The sequence below is a fragment of the Salmo salar genome, chromosome ssa09 (genome assembly GCF_905237065.1).
Source record: "Salmo salar chromosome ssa09, Ssal_v3.1, whole genome shotgun sequence".
Taxonomy (NCBI): Eukaryota; Metazoa; Chordata; class Actinopteri; order Salmoniformes; family Salmonidae; genus Salmo; species Salmo salar.
Window position 1 is genome coordinate 122661717 of NC_059450.1, and position 17014 is coordinate 122678730.

Consider the following 17014-nt stretch of genomic DNA (forward strand, 5'->3'; position numbering starts at 1 on the left):
TAATATCCAAAACAATAAAACGGCCACAGTCTGGAGTGAGGCAAATTATAGAAAAATGTACCGCTCTTGATGTATACATGGGAAGCTTACCCACATGGGGTCGGTGGGGGGCTAAGGAGGGTTTTTCTATTCCTCCTCTGTGTGAACAGCATGTACCACTCCAAAGTGTTGTGCCAAACGTCTGGGACCGTCAAGTTTGCGATTCTCGTGGGACTTCAATCCCAGCTTGTACCCCCCCCCCCATTTCCTCTGCCCTTTGGAAGAATTCCACGGAACACTTGCCTTTCATGAGAATACTCCGGTCTGCGTACGGTAGAGACAACTTTGCTCCTCCACGCCACAGTGACCGTTTAAGAAACTTCAAAACAAAGCTCTGGCTTCCTTTGGAAATAACAGAGTGAAACGTCCAGTCCTCTTTAGCAGGCCCCTTCCCCTTGACTCACTACTTTATAGGTTGATGCTTTGAAGTACTAAAATAGGTTATTATGCAGTGATCTATTATGGGTGTTCAGGAACAAATGTTTTCCTTTTTTTTACTGCCATGAAGCATATTCACAGATATGTTTTGTTTTAGCACCTGCATTTCTTTTAAGGCTCTTATGAACTGATAGTCTGAGAAAGTAATATCTATATCAACAGGGAAATAGGATGCAGGTGTCTCTACTCTGACTCAACTGGCATTATCATCTACAATACAACCAAGACAAGCGGCACTGATTTAGGGTGATTAAGAAAACAAACGTGTTGTCAATTAATAAGGCCTTCGTCCTCCCCATGCCACCAACATTCAACATGGACATCTCCCAATCCTGTTGTGGTCAAAAGCACACAAACTCAGAATCCATCTGTGGAACAGGAGAAAGATTTATTCCAACTGTCTAAAAGTCGCCTGTAGTGCCCTTGAGTCGCACCCAAACTCCAACATGCCCCTCTGCTCCAAAAACATGTTTTTCAGGGTAGACTTTGGCATGAGAAATTGTGAAAAGGCCCTCTGGGTTCTCACTGTGTGAACTTGCCTCCCCACTCACTGTGAAGTATTGTGCCCTCCATCCCCTTGAGACTTGGTCACAATCAATGAGTCGTGAGCTCTGTTTATTTATCTTACTGCTCAGCTGTAGTGTTTCCCAGGTTCACTTTTAGTAGTGTATGTTTATTAGGTTCAAAATGTTCCAGCCCAATGGACCATCTACCAATCATTGATGAGTAGCCATCCGCCCAGGTTTGGCAGTGTAGTGTTTAGTCCCTTCCTCTCTTTCCTTGTTGTTGACTATTTTGGTTTGTTTGTTCTAGCGTGCCCTTATCCATGACCCACAAATCCACCCTGGCCCTGTCGTGGGGGGGACAGAGAGAATGATGGGAAAGGGAGGAGACAGGGATGGCTGGCCTTCCTTAAAGGGAAGTGTGTGTGTGTGCGTGTGTGTGAAGAGTGAGAGTGGGTGGGAAAGAAAAAAGAGAAATAGGGAGAAGAAACAGAGAGTGACTGGCTGTCTAACCGCCTGTGTGTACAGTAGCGTGGAGGACTGCTACTTTTTCAGCATCCTTCCTTCACCCTCTGCTATTTTCATCTGCCTCACCCCCTCCTGTTTTATCATTCATTATGTCTTTCACAGGCCTATACACCCAATGAAAAAAGTGTGTGGAAAAAGTGACCACAAATTAATTTTACAAGTTCATTCAATAAAGCATTCTATAATAAATGTTTATTGTCTCCTTGTTTTATTTGACAGAAATCTTTTAGTTGTCCGTCAACAAGACTGTCTGTCTTTTTACGACACGTTTTAAATTAGACTGGAAATAAATGAAATACACCAACACATAAGCATTTGGTGGCCATTCTCCTTCCTTACCCATTTCTATTGATGCAAAAGTGTCCAGTAGTTTTTCACTATGAGTTTATAACCATAACTGACTTGCACATCCTACTCTAAACTGGGTAGACAGTTGCAGTTGATTTGTGAGTGATTGAGTCAGGGTTACTGCTGCTTCACACTCTGACACTGAGTAGAACTTGACTGCCTGACTATTTCATCTCCTTCTCGCTTTGAGTCTTTCCAAATGGAGATTCTCAGCCCAACTTCCCCCCCTGAGTTTAGCTGAAGCACTCGGAGTAGTCTATAATGGAAACCACATGACATGAACACACACACATCCCAGAATTCCCAGGATTCCTGCTTGTGAGGTCACTCTGTTGCTCAGCTGTCCATTGTCCATGACTTTCACTGCCCAAATTCGCTCAATTTAATACTGTATGATTGTCAGTGTTCTCTGATCAACAATGGAGCCCTTGATGGATTTAGGTAGCCATCTGAGACTTTCTACGGGGTCGTGAGGGGAACCAAGATTGGGAGGGGTCATTGTAGCTGTGACCAGGCCCACATAGCCCTATTCAGCTCTGTGCTGTGAGAACTGGCCAGCTGTTGAACCCACACAGCAATGAAGGACCGCAGCATATGATAAACCCAGCAGCACAGGCAGAGAAAGTCCACAGCACGCCAGACAGATTAGAGGCAGGGTCGGGGTTGGAGGTGGAGGATGGAGTGACAGGACCCCCACAACCTTTCAGGGGGTCCTCTTGACTTCACCCCACCCTGTCTGTGTCCCCAATTACTCAACCGTTTTCATAACTCTCTCCCGTTTTGTAGAGTGCTTGTACTCTCTTTGATCTATCCACATTTATTATCAGTCTATTGCTCTGGCCTGTGTCATTTCTTATCTTGTGTACAGATTCTCTCAGCACTTCAAATGCTGGAATTGTATGGTGTGTGTGTGTGTGTGTGTGTGTGTGTGTGTGTGTGTGTGTGTGTGTGTGTGTGTGTGTGTGTGTGTGTGTGAGAGAGAGAGAGAGAGTGTCTGTGTGTTGGAACCTGTAAACAATTCCACTGTCAAGTTCTTGGGTTTAACTTTAATGAGCATTTAAACTACAAGACCATAAAAGTTAAATTAAGATTTCTTTTGTAGAAGGTTTTGGGGTTGTTCTGCCTGCATGTAATTTTACAGTCTGAAATCAATTCAGTGAAAAAAATGTCTGTCTTGCAGACCCGCCCAAAGAACAACACTGAACGTGAAACAAATATTTCTAATCTACCTTGCACGCATAATGCAAGGACCGTAAATCAGTTATTGCTCTGTTGTCAGTATGACTCCTGAAGACCTAACGTTTCAGACTGGTCTCAAAGCAAAACATATTATATTTTATTAAGATGAAAGGAGGGAAGTTGGTCGGGGTGGATGGGCGTATAATGCAAATGTCTAGCAACCCAAAGGTTGCGTGTTGGAATCTCCTCACTGACAACTTTAGCATTTTAGGTAATTAGCAACTTTTCAAATACTTACTACTTTTTTTTAGCATCTTTGCAGCTACTTAGCATGTTAGCTAACCCTTCCCTTAAACCTAACCTTAACCCTTTAACCTAACCTCTAATCTTAACCCTAACTTTAACCCCTGACCTACTGTAGCATATCACACTAAAGCAGTCGAAGGTAGCATATCATACTAAAGCAGTAGAACTTAATATATCATACTACACTGAACAAAAATATAATTTCAGGTCTTTGGACTGCGTCCACTTTTTGTGCATGGGGCCATCAGGTAAAGTTTGGGGAACAGTGCTGTCACATCACTTTCAGAGTTAACCACCGAGCCATTGGATGATTAATTATCTTGCGGGACAGTAGGCCTGCCTAGGTACTTCTTGGACATCATGACAGTTCCCCAGAGATGGGAAAAGCAATGACAGATCCATTTTAAATGCTGACTTTCACAATAACACATACTCAAAACCAGGGTCGCAACTTTCACTGTCCCGCCAGATTCTGAAATTGCATTTTTGTCCCCCCCCAGTTTTATCATTGGAATGTGATACAAAACAAGGCAACAGTGTGCTTTAGGACCATACGGACGCCTCCGAGCCGTCGGGTAGGCTGTTTAGAGTGTTTATCTGACTGGATAAAAAAATTTAATAAAAAATTATGTCCCCCCCCACTCCTAAAACCAAACTTGCGCCCCTGCTCAAAACTATTAGGCCTATGCTTAATTGGTTGGCCCATATGCAGAATGTGCGCATCAACTGTGTTTGTGCTTCACTGAACTTTAAAACCTGCTGTTTTATGCTTAGCCAAAGATTTAATAGACTGTGTGATGAATTTACTTTTAATTTGTTTTTGAATAATCTGTTGCTGCATGATATTTAGCCTACAATACATTATCAAGAGTTAATTGCGCCCAAGAGGGCGCCTCACAGGATCCCCTTTCACTTTCTTCATTCACAACCATCACGTCCCCGCCCTTCTCCGACCAGACTGTTTGCGAGGCTCCTCGACTCCAGAAACAGTTCGCAGTAAGAGGTTTACCTGTTCTTATACTAACGAGAGAAGCTGACGCCTTAACGGTGGACTATAGACAGCGCCGTGATTCTTCCTTATGGAAATCTAGCTATTCCTCTACAAGGTAGGCAAGTAATATTTACTTCTGTTAGACTATTATTAGGAAATTAAAACAGTTATTTTACAAGTAATTTTGTCTCTTGTCCGTTCTGTGTCCGAATATCTCTCACCTAAATTATAATAATATATCGGTTCTATTTCACCAGCCTGCATGCCTGAAATTAGAAAACAGTTTATACCGCTGTTTGTTTGCTAATACCAAAATCAAAATGTGTTGAAATGACTTCTTCACATGAGATGAGCAGCTTAAATGTGTAATTTGGTAACATGGATACAATTCGATATTGGAACCGCTGATTATGATGGATCTAATATTTTAAGAAGATTACAAGCTTATATATAACAGGGTTTTCCATTTCCAAAGCTATCCAGTATGAGCCACGCGACCCGCACAAAATGAGTCGGTGTGAAGGCCACTTTAAACTCAGTTGTTTGCTATAAACGTGTTCGTACTTTTGTTTGGGTATATTCCTTATAATCATAATACTGTAGCCTACATCATCCCATTATTTACAGCCTTATATAGTAGTCCTCTGTTATACCCTAATCAATGGCCTCTTGAATAAACTTGAACGGCGACTCCTTCAAGCGTGTGTCCTATAGGCCTACAAACGTAAACCGTTTGTAGGCTTATGTATTGCTCTCTTGGAAAATAATCGCGTTTAAAATAGCCGAGTTGTGTGTGTGGATTATCAGGTCTACAGTGGTAGCCTACCAAATAGTTAACTGGGGGATGTCCGGGAATTGGATGATCTCAGAGCCTAAATATTACATAAGGCTTGTGTCCGTACAACCCACCCACTGGACACATACGTCAAAATCAACGTCAATTCCCCTATTACTAGCCTGTTCAACTTCTCTTTCGTATCGTCTGAGATTCCCAAAGATTGGAAAGCTGCCGTGGTCATCCCCCTCTTCAAAGGGGGTGACACTCTAGACCCAAACTGCTACAGACCTATATCTATCCTACCCTGCCTTTCTAAGGTCTTCGAAAGCCAAGTTAACAAACAGATTACCGACCATTTCGAATCCCGCCGTACCTTCTCCGCTATGCAATCTGGTTTCAGAGCTGGTCATGGGTGCACCTCAGCCACGCTCAAGGTCCTAAACAACATCATGACCGCCATCGATAAGAGACATTACTGTGCAGCCGTATTCATCGACCTGGCCAAGGCTTTCGACTCTGTCAATCACCACATTCTTATTGGCAGACTCGACAGCCTTGGTTTCTCAGATGACTGCCTTGCCTGGTTTACCAACTACTTCTCTGATAGAGTTCAGTGTGTCAAATCGGAGGGCCTGTTGTCCGGACCTCTGGCAGTCTGTATGGGGGTGCCACAGGGTTCAATTCTCTGCCGACTCTCTTCTCTGTATACAGAGAAGAAGAGATGTTGCTCTTGCTGCTGGTGATTCTCTGATCAACCTCTACGCAGATGACACCATTCTGTATACTTCTGGCCCCTCTTTGGACACTGTGTTAACTAACCTCCAGAGGAGCTTCAATGCCAGACAACTCTCCTTCCGTGGCCTCCAACTGCTCTTAAATACAAGTAAAACTAAATGCATGCTATTCAATCGATCACTGCCCGCATCTGCTCGCCCGTCCAGCATCACTACTCTGGACGGTTCTGACTTAGAATATGTGGACAACTACAAATACCTGGGTGTCTGGTTAGACTGTAAACTCTCCTTCCAGACTCACATTAAGCATCTCCGATCCAAAATTAAATCTAGAATCGGCTTCCTATATCGCAACAAAGCATCCTTCACTCATGCTGCCAAACATACCCTCATAAAACTGACCATCCTACCTATCCTCGACTTCAGTGATGTCATCTATAAAATAGTCTCCAACACTCTACTCAACAAATTGGATGCAGTCTATCACAGTGCCATCCGTTTTGTCACCAAAGCCCCATACACTACCCACCATTGCGACGTGTACGCTCTTGTTGGTTGGCCCTCGCTTCATACTCATCGCCAAACCCACTGGCTCCAGGTCACCTACAAGTCTCTGTTAGGTAAAGCCCCGCCTTATCTCAGCTCACTGGTCACCATAGCAGCACCCACCCGTATCACGCGCTCCAGCAGGTATATCTCACTGGTCACCCCCAAAGACAATTCCTCCTTTGGTCGTCTTTCCTTCCAGTTCTCTGCTGCCAATGACTGGAACGAACTGCAAAAATCTCTGAAGCTGGAGACTCATATCTCCCTCACTAGCTTTAAGCACCAGCTGTCAGAGCAGCTCACAGATCACTGCACCTGTACATAGCCATGCTGTAAACAGATGATCTATCTACCTACCTCATCCCCATACTATATTTATTTATTTATCTTGCTCCTTTGCACCCCAGTATCTCTAATTGCACATTCCTCTTCTGCACATCTACCATTCCAGTGTTTAATTGCTATATTGTAATTACTTTGCCACCATGGCCTATTTATTGCCTTAACTTACCTCATTTGCACTCACTGTATATAGACTTTTTATTTTATTTTGTTCTAGTGTATTATTGACTGTATGTTTTGTTTATTCCATGTGTAACTCTGTGTTGTTGTATGTGTCGAATTGGCCAGGTCGCAGTTGCAAATGAGAACTTGTTCTCAACTAGCCTACCTGGTTTAATAAAGGTGAAATGAAAAAAAAAATCCCCCCCAAAATTTCAAAACAAATTTCACGTTGATTCAACATAATTTCAATGACGTGGAAACAACGTTGATTCAACCAGTATGTGCCCAGGGGGCAGGAACAAATGGGTCTGAGTGAGACTCTGTTACTCAAGGTCACAAGAACCTGGAACCTTAATCACGACAATAAATCAGAGCCTGTCTCGCTGCAAGCACAAGCATTTCACTACACTCGCATTAACATCTGCTAACCAATACAATTTGATTTGATTTGCAATCTAATTTCAAACCCAGAAATCTGTTTTCCACAAACCAGATGACAAATTACATTGGCCATACATTTAGATGTTTACGCATTACCCTCATCAACATTGAAGGGATTGAATTCACTGCTGGCATGAGTAAATTATACGGTCTAGGTAGACTACAGAATATACACAACAATATGCACAACATAGATGAATGTTGCTAAAATTGACAGGGAATACATTTGCGCAATAGCCTGAGTATTCCCTTTTCCAAAAACGTCTGGATAATGTCTTACGCCCACTGCAAAATACACTATTAGCATTATTTAATAGATTGGGCGTTGGGTTATTTTGTTGGTCTGGTTTTATGGCAAAAACACATTGGTCACCAGAAGAGAGAGAAACTAAGCAAAAGGTCAACCACATTACGCATGACGCAAAACGCATTCTGATTAGTGGAAGTACGTGCCATTAGGATGGCCAAATTAGGAATTTCAGGACAAGGAATGATTCACAATTTCTTAATAGGCACCTTCCTTGGTCGACTAGAGATGTAACAAGGAGTGCTGAACTGGCGGTATAATGGTATAACCTTCTGATACACAACGCAAATTGAGACCATATGTGGCGGAAAGAAACTACAAACAGATGTTTGACTTGAATAACTATGTTACATATGTGTCCAGGAAAATAATAACAAAATATATCATAAAAAAATATATTTTAAAAATATATTTCTGCAGTCAGAAATGTGATTTCCTGTGTTTTATATCTATTTACACACTATGAGTTTAGAAATTGTGAAAAGGATGATAATGTCATTTTAGTGTAATAGCTGTTTGAAAAGAACACGTGAAATTTCAGCCTGTTTTGGTGGGATGGAGTTTTGGCTTGCCTAATGACATCACCAGGCGACAAATGAGTTAATTGACCAATAAGAAAGAGCGTTCCAAACCTCTTTGCCAATTACAGCTAGTTTTCAGTTTTCCCCTCCCCACTCAACCCACTCCCCAAATTCTTGCTTGAGAAATTGTGTGATTAGTAAATATTTTTGGGGGTCAGTTTTCACCTATTTATGGTGACAGACTAACCCTAATTCCATCACAGAGGAAATTGTATCACACACACACACACACACACACACACACACACACACACACACAACTGATAAAACAGTAGTGTGTGTGTGTAATAAAATTTCCTCTGTGATGGAATTAGGGTAAGTCTGTCACCATAAATAGGTGAGGGGCAGGGCATGAATGCAGGCCCTAGGACTCCTGAGTGGCGCAGCTGTCTGAGGCACTGCATTTCAGGGCAAGAGGAGTCACTTCAGTCCCTGGTTCAAATCCAGGTTGAATCACATCCGGCTGTGATTGGGAGTCCCATAGGGCGACGCACAATTTGTCCGGGGTAGGCCGGCATTGTAAACAAGCATTTGTCCTTAACTGACTTGCCTAGTTAAATAAAGGTTAAAAAGAGTGGAGCAGGACATTATTGTCATGCAGCGCCAGGACTGTCAGAATGCATGGGTCAGCCCAACACTTTATCCCTATTGTGTTTGACAAACGGCATGTTTATAGATTCACTTCCCTGCATACAATCTGACAGACACATAATGTAGAGATATAAGGGTGAAACATTGTTTACTTCCAACTCAAGGAGGATTCAATCTCTCTGTCTCAGAGAATAGTAGGCTGTTTGTATCTTATCTGATGGTGTGTCGCAGAAATGGTATAGTGCTTTCACGATCAGCGCCCATCTGATTTCTCTACCCAGTGACACAATACCTTGTCACAATGTGGCCAATGACTCTGCGGTCAATTAACACTGTGAAAATCATCACCAACAAGTCTCAACACCTCTCCCCTTACAAAGATCTCAAGCAGCTTTATATGTGAAGCTAATGTGTTAAAATTCACATGACGGTTAGAGATGCCAGGAGTCGACTGGCTGCGGTAGAAAATGTGTAACATTTCAACACATATCAAGTGAGACAATAGTACTATAACTCATACAGGATATGATTCATACACAAATCCCCTCAATTTTTTTTAGACATTCACATTGTTTTAACTTTTAAACACGTGACTCATGATGAAGAAGATTTTCAGAAGTCCTAGGATTGGTGGGGATTCCATTAACTGAGATGACTAACAATAATGACATCAGCTGAATGCAGTAAGCAGTATCATTAGTGAGTCAGCTTAGAGCACAGCCACGAACTACACTAAATGACCAAAAGTATGTGGACACCCGCTCGTCGAACATCTCATTCCAAAATCATGGGCATTAATATGGAGTTGGTCCCCCCTTTGCTGCTATAACAGACCCACTCTTCTTTGAAGGCTTTCCACTAGATGTTGGAACATTGCTGCGGGACTTGCTTCCATTCAGCCACGAGCATTAGTGAGGTCAGACACTGATATTGGGCGATTAGGCCTTGCTCGCAGTCAGCGTTCCAATTCATCCCAAAGGTATTCGATGGGGTTGAGGTCAGGGCTCTGTGCAGGCCAGTTAAATTATTCCACACCGATCTCGACAAACCCTTTCTGTATGGACCTCGCTTTGTGCACAAGGGCATTGTCATGCTGAAACAGGAAAGGGCCTTCCCCAAACTGTTGCCACAAAGTTGGAAGCACAGAATCATCTAAAATGTCACTGTATACTGTAGCGTTAGGATTTCCTTTCACTGCAACTAAGAGCCCTATCCTGAAATATGAAAAACAGTCCCAGACCATTATTCCTCCTACCGCCAAACTTTACAGTAGCGTTTCCCGGCATCCGCCAAACCCAGATTCGTCTGTCGGACTGCCAGATGGTGAAGCTTGATTCATCACTCCAGAGAACGCTTTTGCATTGCTCCAGAGTCCAATTACGGCTAGCTTTACAGGCATTACACATGATTGTCTTAGGCTTGTGTGCGGCTGCTCGGCCATGAGAACCCATTTCGTGAAGCTCCCGACAAACAGTTCAGCACTCGGCAGCCCAGTTCTATGAGCTTGTGTGGCCTACCACTTCGCGGCTGAGCCATTGTTGCTCATAGCCGTTTCCACTTCACAATAACAGCACTTACAGTTGACATCGACAGCTCAAGCAGAGCAGAAATTTGACTGACTTGTTGGAAAGGTGGCATCCTATGACGGTTCCACGTTGAAAGTCACTGAGCTCTTCGGTGACGCCATTCGACTGCCAATGTTTGTCTATGGAGATTGCATGGCTATGTGCTCGATTTTATACACCTGTAAGCAACTGGTGTGGCTGTAATAGCCGCAATCATTTTTAAAGGGGTGTCCACATACTTTTGTATCTACAGTGCCTTCGGAAAATATTCAGACCCCTTGACTTTTTCCACATTTTGTTACAGCCTGATTCTAAAATTGATTAAATAAAACAATTTCCTCAGCAATCTATGCACAATACCCCATAATGACAAAGCAAAAACAGGTTTTAGGAAATTTTAACAAATGTATTAAAAACAAAAAACAGAAATACCTTCTTTACATAAGTATTCAGACCCTTTGCTATGAGACTTGAAATTGAGCTCAGGTGCATCCTGTTAACATTGATCAACCTTGAGATGTTTTACAACTTTATTGGAGTCCACCTGTGGTAAATTTCATTGATTGGACATGATTTGGAAAGGCACAAACCTGTCTATATACGGTCCCACAGTTGACAGTGTATGTCAGAGCAAAAACCAAGCCATGAGGTCGAAGGAATTGTCGGTAGAGCTCCGAGACAGGATTTAAAACATGTATTTAACCTTTATTTAACTAGACAAGTCAGTTAATAACAAATTCTTATTTACAATGCCGGCCTATCCCAGATGACACTGGGCGCCGCCCTATGGGACTCCCAATCACAGCCGGATGTGATGCAGCCTGGATTCAAACCAGGTACTGCAGTGATGCCTTGCACTGAGATGCAGTGTCTTAGACAACTGCGCCACTTGGGAGCCCCCAATTTCCTCAATTGTGTTGAGGCACAGATCTGGAGAAGGGTACCAAAAAAATTCTGCAGCATTGCAGGTCCCCAAGAACGCAGTGACCTCCATCATTCTTAAATGGAAGAAGTTTGGAACCACCAAGACTCGTCCTAGAGCTGGCCGCCCAGCAAAACTGAGCAATCGGGGGAGAAGGGCCTTGCACAGGGAGGAAACCAAGAATCCGATGTTCACTCTGACAAGGCTCTAGGGTTCCTGTGTGGAGATGGGAGAACCTTCCAGAAGGACAACCATCTCTGCAGCACTCCACCAATTAGGCCTTTATGGTAGAGTGGCCAGACGGAAGTCACTCCTCAGTAAAAGGCACAGGACAGCCTGCTATGAGTTTGCCAAAAGGTACCTAATGACTCTCAAACCATGAGAAACAAGATTCTCTGGTCTGATGAAACCAAGATTGAACTCTTTGGCCTGAATGCCAAGCGTCACGTCTGGAGAAAACCTGGCACCATCCCTACGGTGAAGCATGGTTGTGGCAGCATCATGCTGTGGGGATGTTTTTCAGCGGCAGGGACTGGGAGACTTGTCAGGATCGAGGCAAAGATGAACGGAGCAAAGTACAGAGAGATCCTTGATGAAAACCTGCTCCAGAGCGCTCAGGACCTCAGACTGGGGCAAAGGTTCACCTTCCAACAGGACAACGACCCTAAGCACACAGCCAAGACAACACAGGAGTGGCTTCAGGACAAGTGTCTGAATGTCCTTGAGTGGCCCAGCCAGAACATCTCTGGAGAGACCTGAAAATAGCTGTGCAGCAATGCTCCCAATCCAACCTGACAGAGCTTGAGAGGATCTGCAGAGAAGAATGGGAGAAACTCCCCAAATACAGTTGTGCCAAGCTTGTAGCTTCATACTCAAGGCTGTAATCGCTGCCAAAGGTGCTTCAACAAAGTACTGAGTAAAGGGTCTGAATACTTTATGTAAATGTAATATCTGTTTATTTAATTTTTATAAATTAGCAAAAATCTCTACACTTTGTCATTGTGGGGTATTGTGTGTAGATTGATGAGGAAAACAACTATTTCACACATTTTAGAATATGGCTGTAACGTAACAAAATGTGGAAATAAGGATGCTATGCAAAAGCCAACAGATCATGATGATCGTGATTTGTTTTATGTCTGTTATCCAAATGGGCTTTGAAGAAAAAGTCTACAGTTAACTTGCATTTAAATGCTTCTTAGTGTAATGTGCATACAGCTCTGGAGAAGAAAAGTGTTAATTTTGTATGCAAAGTGTTAGTTTTGTATGTAAAGTGTTAGTTTAGAAGGATAATCTCTCTTGCTCCCTCAGCAGCTGTATAATACGCAATCTTTGTCTCAGCATCGGAACCACAAAGAGGCCCTGATAACAGGTTACCACACAGGGAGACGCACACAAAATCTTTTGAACAAACAACTTCCTTGGCAAATTGTGTTTCCACAAAAGTCTAGCAAGTCTTTGGAATGTGCAATGAATTCCTGAGGGTGTATGATTTAATGTGTGATTCACTGCAACACCCCACACAAACCTCAAATCAGCACACATCATCTGCCATGTTAAACTAAAGGCATTTTTGGGCGGTTTCAGCCAGTCCCCCTCAGCAAACACACATATTCTTGAAGTGTTTCCCCTTATATTTCTGTCCTCTGGCTCCAAGGGTGTAAATCTTTCTCTGTATTTCTCTCTGTGTCTCCACAGACCCTCAGGCCTAGCGTTTTGGTGTCACATTCCCAAAGCAACTGAGCCCCGTCAGAGAATCAGCAGACATAAAGGCAGCCAAAGGATTCTTCATCTTCAGAGGCCAAAAGATAAGGAAGAAAGGAGGCGTTGAAGCTGGAACACCCACCATTCTTACTGAATAATGGTGACTATTTGAGAGTGCGTTGATCTCCGGTCAAGGCCTACATGCCACTGTGATCACCAGGAAGTGGACAAAGTAAGGACAACGATAAAAAAATAAAAAACACTTTTGTCTGGCATATCATTAAAAGGAGGTGCAAATCTTATCACTGAGAGACGATCCCCTCACACACTGAATTCTGGGAAACAGAATGCCAGCCAAGACGCCCATGTACTTAAAGACTACCACACCCAAGCGGGGGAAGAAGCTCAAGCTGCGAGACGTCTTGTCCAGTGACATGATTAGCCCCCCGCTAGGGGACATGCGCCACAGTGCCCATGTCGGGCCGGAGGGAGAGGGCGACATGTTCGGAGACGTGGGCTTTTTGCAGGGCAAGATAGACATGTTGCCCGCCCTGAACGGCTTACCGCGCTCCCACAGTATGGAGAGGCAGCTGGAAGAGGCTTACCCCATGAACGACAAAGGATCCAACCACTCTTGTAACAACCACTGCAACCCCTACCACCACTCCACCAGCATGCTGAAGAGCACCATCTCCATGCCTGTGTTCATCGCCCACGAGCAGGCCCCGCCCAAGCCTCCTCGGCTTCACTTGGAGGACTCAACCGTCCCGTCCCAGCAGCAACAGTACCAACCTCAGCCAAACAACCATAACCAAAACCAGCAGAAGCATTACTCTATTTCTGTGTGTGACCAGGGTGTCGGCTGCTACATGGACCCCTGCCACAACCTTAGCTACTCTGCCTCCTTCAGGCACCTGGTGCCCTCCTCCGGCTCCTTCTCAGAGGTTTCCTCAGAGGACTCCATGTCAGAGAGCTGTGGCCCCCTGGACCCTCGGAGGGGGCTGAGCCTGGATTCAGACGCTGGCCTGAGCAATGAGGACCTTGGGAGCGAGCGGAGTGAGTCGCCCACCGTGTGCCCTAGGTTCTCTCCCGGCGTCTCCCGCTCAGAGTCCCTGATGGGCTTGGATCTGGACCTGGGGCCGTCCATCCTGGAGGACGTGCTGAGGATCATGGACCGCTACAAGAGCATTGATGACCGCTGTGAGTTGTGAGCAGAGGGAGGAAAGGGGCTTAGACACTGCTGTGCAGAGAGTTGTCTGGGACACTTTAATTGCCATCCTGCATATAGCCTAATGATGATTGGGCTGGTCCAACAAACAGGCAGAGACAGAGGATAGTGCCAGGACTGACGGGCACAAACGCTGGGACTGGGACTATATAATATCCAGACTGGATACACAGCAGCTTCAGAACCAACCATTTGTCTTTTGATATTCAGATTCACAATGGTGGAGAGACAATAATTTCTCCCACCCAAATGCTGCCTACGTTTTCACAGACTATAATTTTACATGTTTTTCAGCATTTCACTATTGTTAGGGTACATAAATCATACTTCACTAACTCCCTAAGTAAGCTCTGTAGTTTTCTGATAGGATGAAACGTAGTTGCCTAAAAATACAATTTATGTGCTTTTGATATTCTTCCAGGCACACATTTAAAAAAATTCTGTGTGTACCTCTGTGAGGAATTTTACTGTTTTATGTCAGGACAACACTGTCAAGAATGGAGTATTCTATGTATTAGGTTGCCATCTAGTGGCAGAAGTAATGACATCCAAAATGCAACCGTTCTAGCAGGGCAAAAAGGTCAATGTTTTTTTTGTGCATTAGAATCAAAGTATCAGAAATGTGCAGCTTCTTCAAAATCCTTTAAATATAGTGGGATGACCAGAGAAAGTTCATATTTTGTAACAGCGGTGCAATTTCTGGACTTGCATCAAATCCTTCAGCATTTTATTATATTGTGTTGATATATTACATTGTATTTCAAATTGTTATGTACTGTATATTACTGTAATGTATTAAATAAATATGTAAATTAGATGCTGTACCATCCCTTTTTTATATACAGTACCAGTCAAAAGTTTGGACACACCTACTCATTCAAGTGTTCTTCTTTATTTGTACTATTTTCTACATTGTAGAACAATAGTGAAGACATCAAAACTATGAAATAACACATATGGAATCATGTAGTAACCAAAAAAGTGTCAGACAAATCAAAATATATTTTATATTTGAGATTCTTCAAAGTAGCCACCCTTGGCCTTGATGACAGCTTTGCACACTCTTGGCATTCTCTCAACCAGATTCATGAGGAATGCTTTTCCAACAGTCTTGGAGGAGTTCCCACATATGCTGAGCACTTGTTTGCTGCTTTTCCTTCACTCTGTGGTCTAACTCATCCGAAACCATCTCAATTGGGTTGAGGTCAGGTGATTGTGGAGGCCAGGTCATCTGATGCAGCACTCCATCACTCTCCTTCTTGGTCAAATAGCCCTTACATAGCCTGGAGGTGTGTTTTGGGTCATTGTCCTGTTGAAAAACAAATGATAGTCCCACTAAGCGCAAACCAGATGGGATGGCGTATCGCTGCAGAATGCTGTGGTAGCCATGCTGGTTAAGTGTGCCTTGAATTCTAAATAAATCACAGACAGTGTCACCAGCAAAGCACTCCCACATTATCTCACCTCCTCCATGCTTCACGGTGGGAACCACACATGTGGAGATCATCCATTCACCAACTTTGCGTCTCACAAAGACACGACGGTTGGAACCAAAAATCTCAAATTTGGACTCATCAGATCAAAGGACAGATTTCCACAGGTCTAATGTCCATTGCTTGTGTTTCTTGTCACAAACAAGTCTCTTATTCTTATTGGTGTCCTTTAGTAGTGGTTTCTTTGCAGCAAATTGACCTTGAAGGCCTGATTCACGCATTTATTTGGGCTGTAATCTGAGGTGAAGTTAACTCTAATGAACTTGCCGTCTGCAGCCGTCTGCAGCAGAGGGAACTCTGGGTCTTCCTTTCCTGTGGCAGTCCTCATGAGATCCAGTTTCATCATATTGCTTGATGGTTTTTGCAACGGCACTTGAAGAAACTTTCAAAGTTCTTGAAATTTTCCGGATTGACTGACCTTCATGTCTTAACGTAATGATGGACTGTCGTTTCTCTTTGCTTATTTGAGCTGGACTTGGTATTTGACCAAATAGGGCTATCTTCTGTATACCACCCTACCTTATCACAACACAACTAATTGGCTCAAACGCATTAAGAAGGAAAGAAATTCCACAAATGAACTTTTAACAAAGCACCCCTGTTAATTGGGGTCCTGAGTGGCGCAGTGGTGCAAGGCACTGCATCTCAGTACTAGAGGTGTCACTACAGACCCTGGTTCAATTCCAGACTGTATCACAACTGGCCGTGATTGGGAGTACTATAGGGTGGCACACAATTGACCCAGGGTAGGCCATCATTGTAAATAAGAATTTGTTCTTAACTGACTTGCCAAATAAAATCATTGAAATGCATTCCAGGTGACTACCTCATGAAGCTGGTTGAGAGAATACCAAGAGTGTGCAAAGCTGTCATCAAGGTAAAGGGTGGCTACTTTGAAGAATCTCAAATGTATTTGTTTATCACTTTTTTGGTTACTACATGATTCCATATGTGTTAGTTCATAGTTTGGATGTCTTCACTATTATTCGACAATGTAGAAAATAGTAAAAATAAAGAAAAACCCTTGAATGAGTCGGTGTGTCCAAACTTTTGACTGGTACTGTATGTGTATTTTTACATTCTTCAGAGGCTGTGCATCTCAACCCTGGGCCGGGGACCCAAAGGGGTACACCTTGAGAGGCTCTACTTACCCCATTCCCGGGTAAGTTGTGCCAAGAGACCAGTCTTTTTGGACAAAGGACAGTATGTTTTCAAACTGTAAAGTTGACATGAATTTTGATTATCTCCAGGGATACAAAGGCCTGAAATATATGTAGATATCTTTGTT

General features: G+C 43.4%; 1 protein-coding gene across 1 annotated transcript; it reads left to right on the plus strand.

Moving 5' to 3' along the window:
* Window positions 1-4270: 4270 nt before the first annotated feature.
* LOC106612592 (cdc42 effector protein 2) lies at window positions 4271-15050 on the plus strand. The gene is made up of 2 exons (XM_014213887.2): window positions 4271-4447; window positions 13000-15050. The coding sequence occupies exon 2, from the start codon at window positions 13353-13355 to the stop codon at window positions 14214-14216; it is 864 nt and encodes a 287-aa protein (XP_014069362.1). The 5' UTR covers window positions 4271-4447; window positions 13000-13352; the 3' UTR covers window positions 14217-15050.
* The last annotated feature ends 1964 nt before the right edge of the window (window positions 15051-17014 follow it).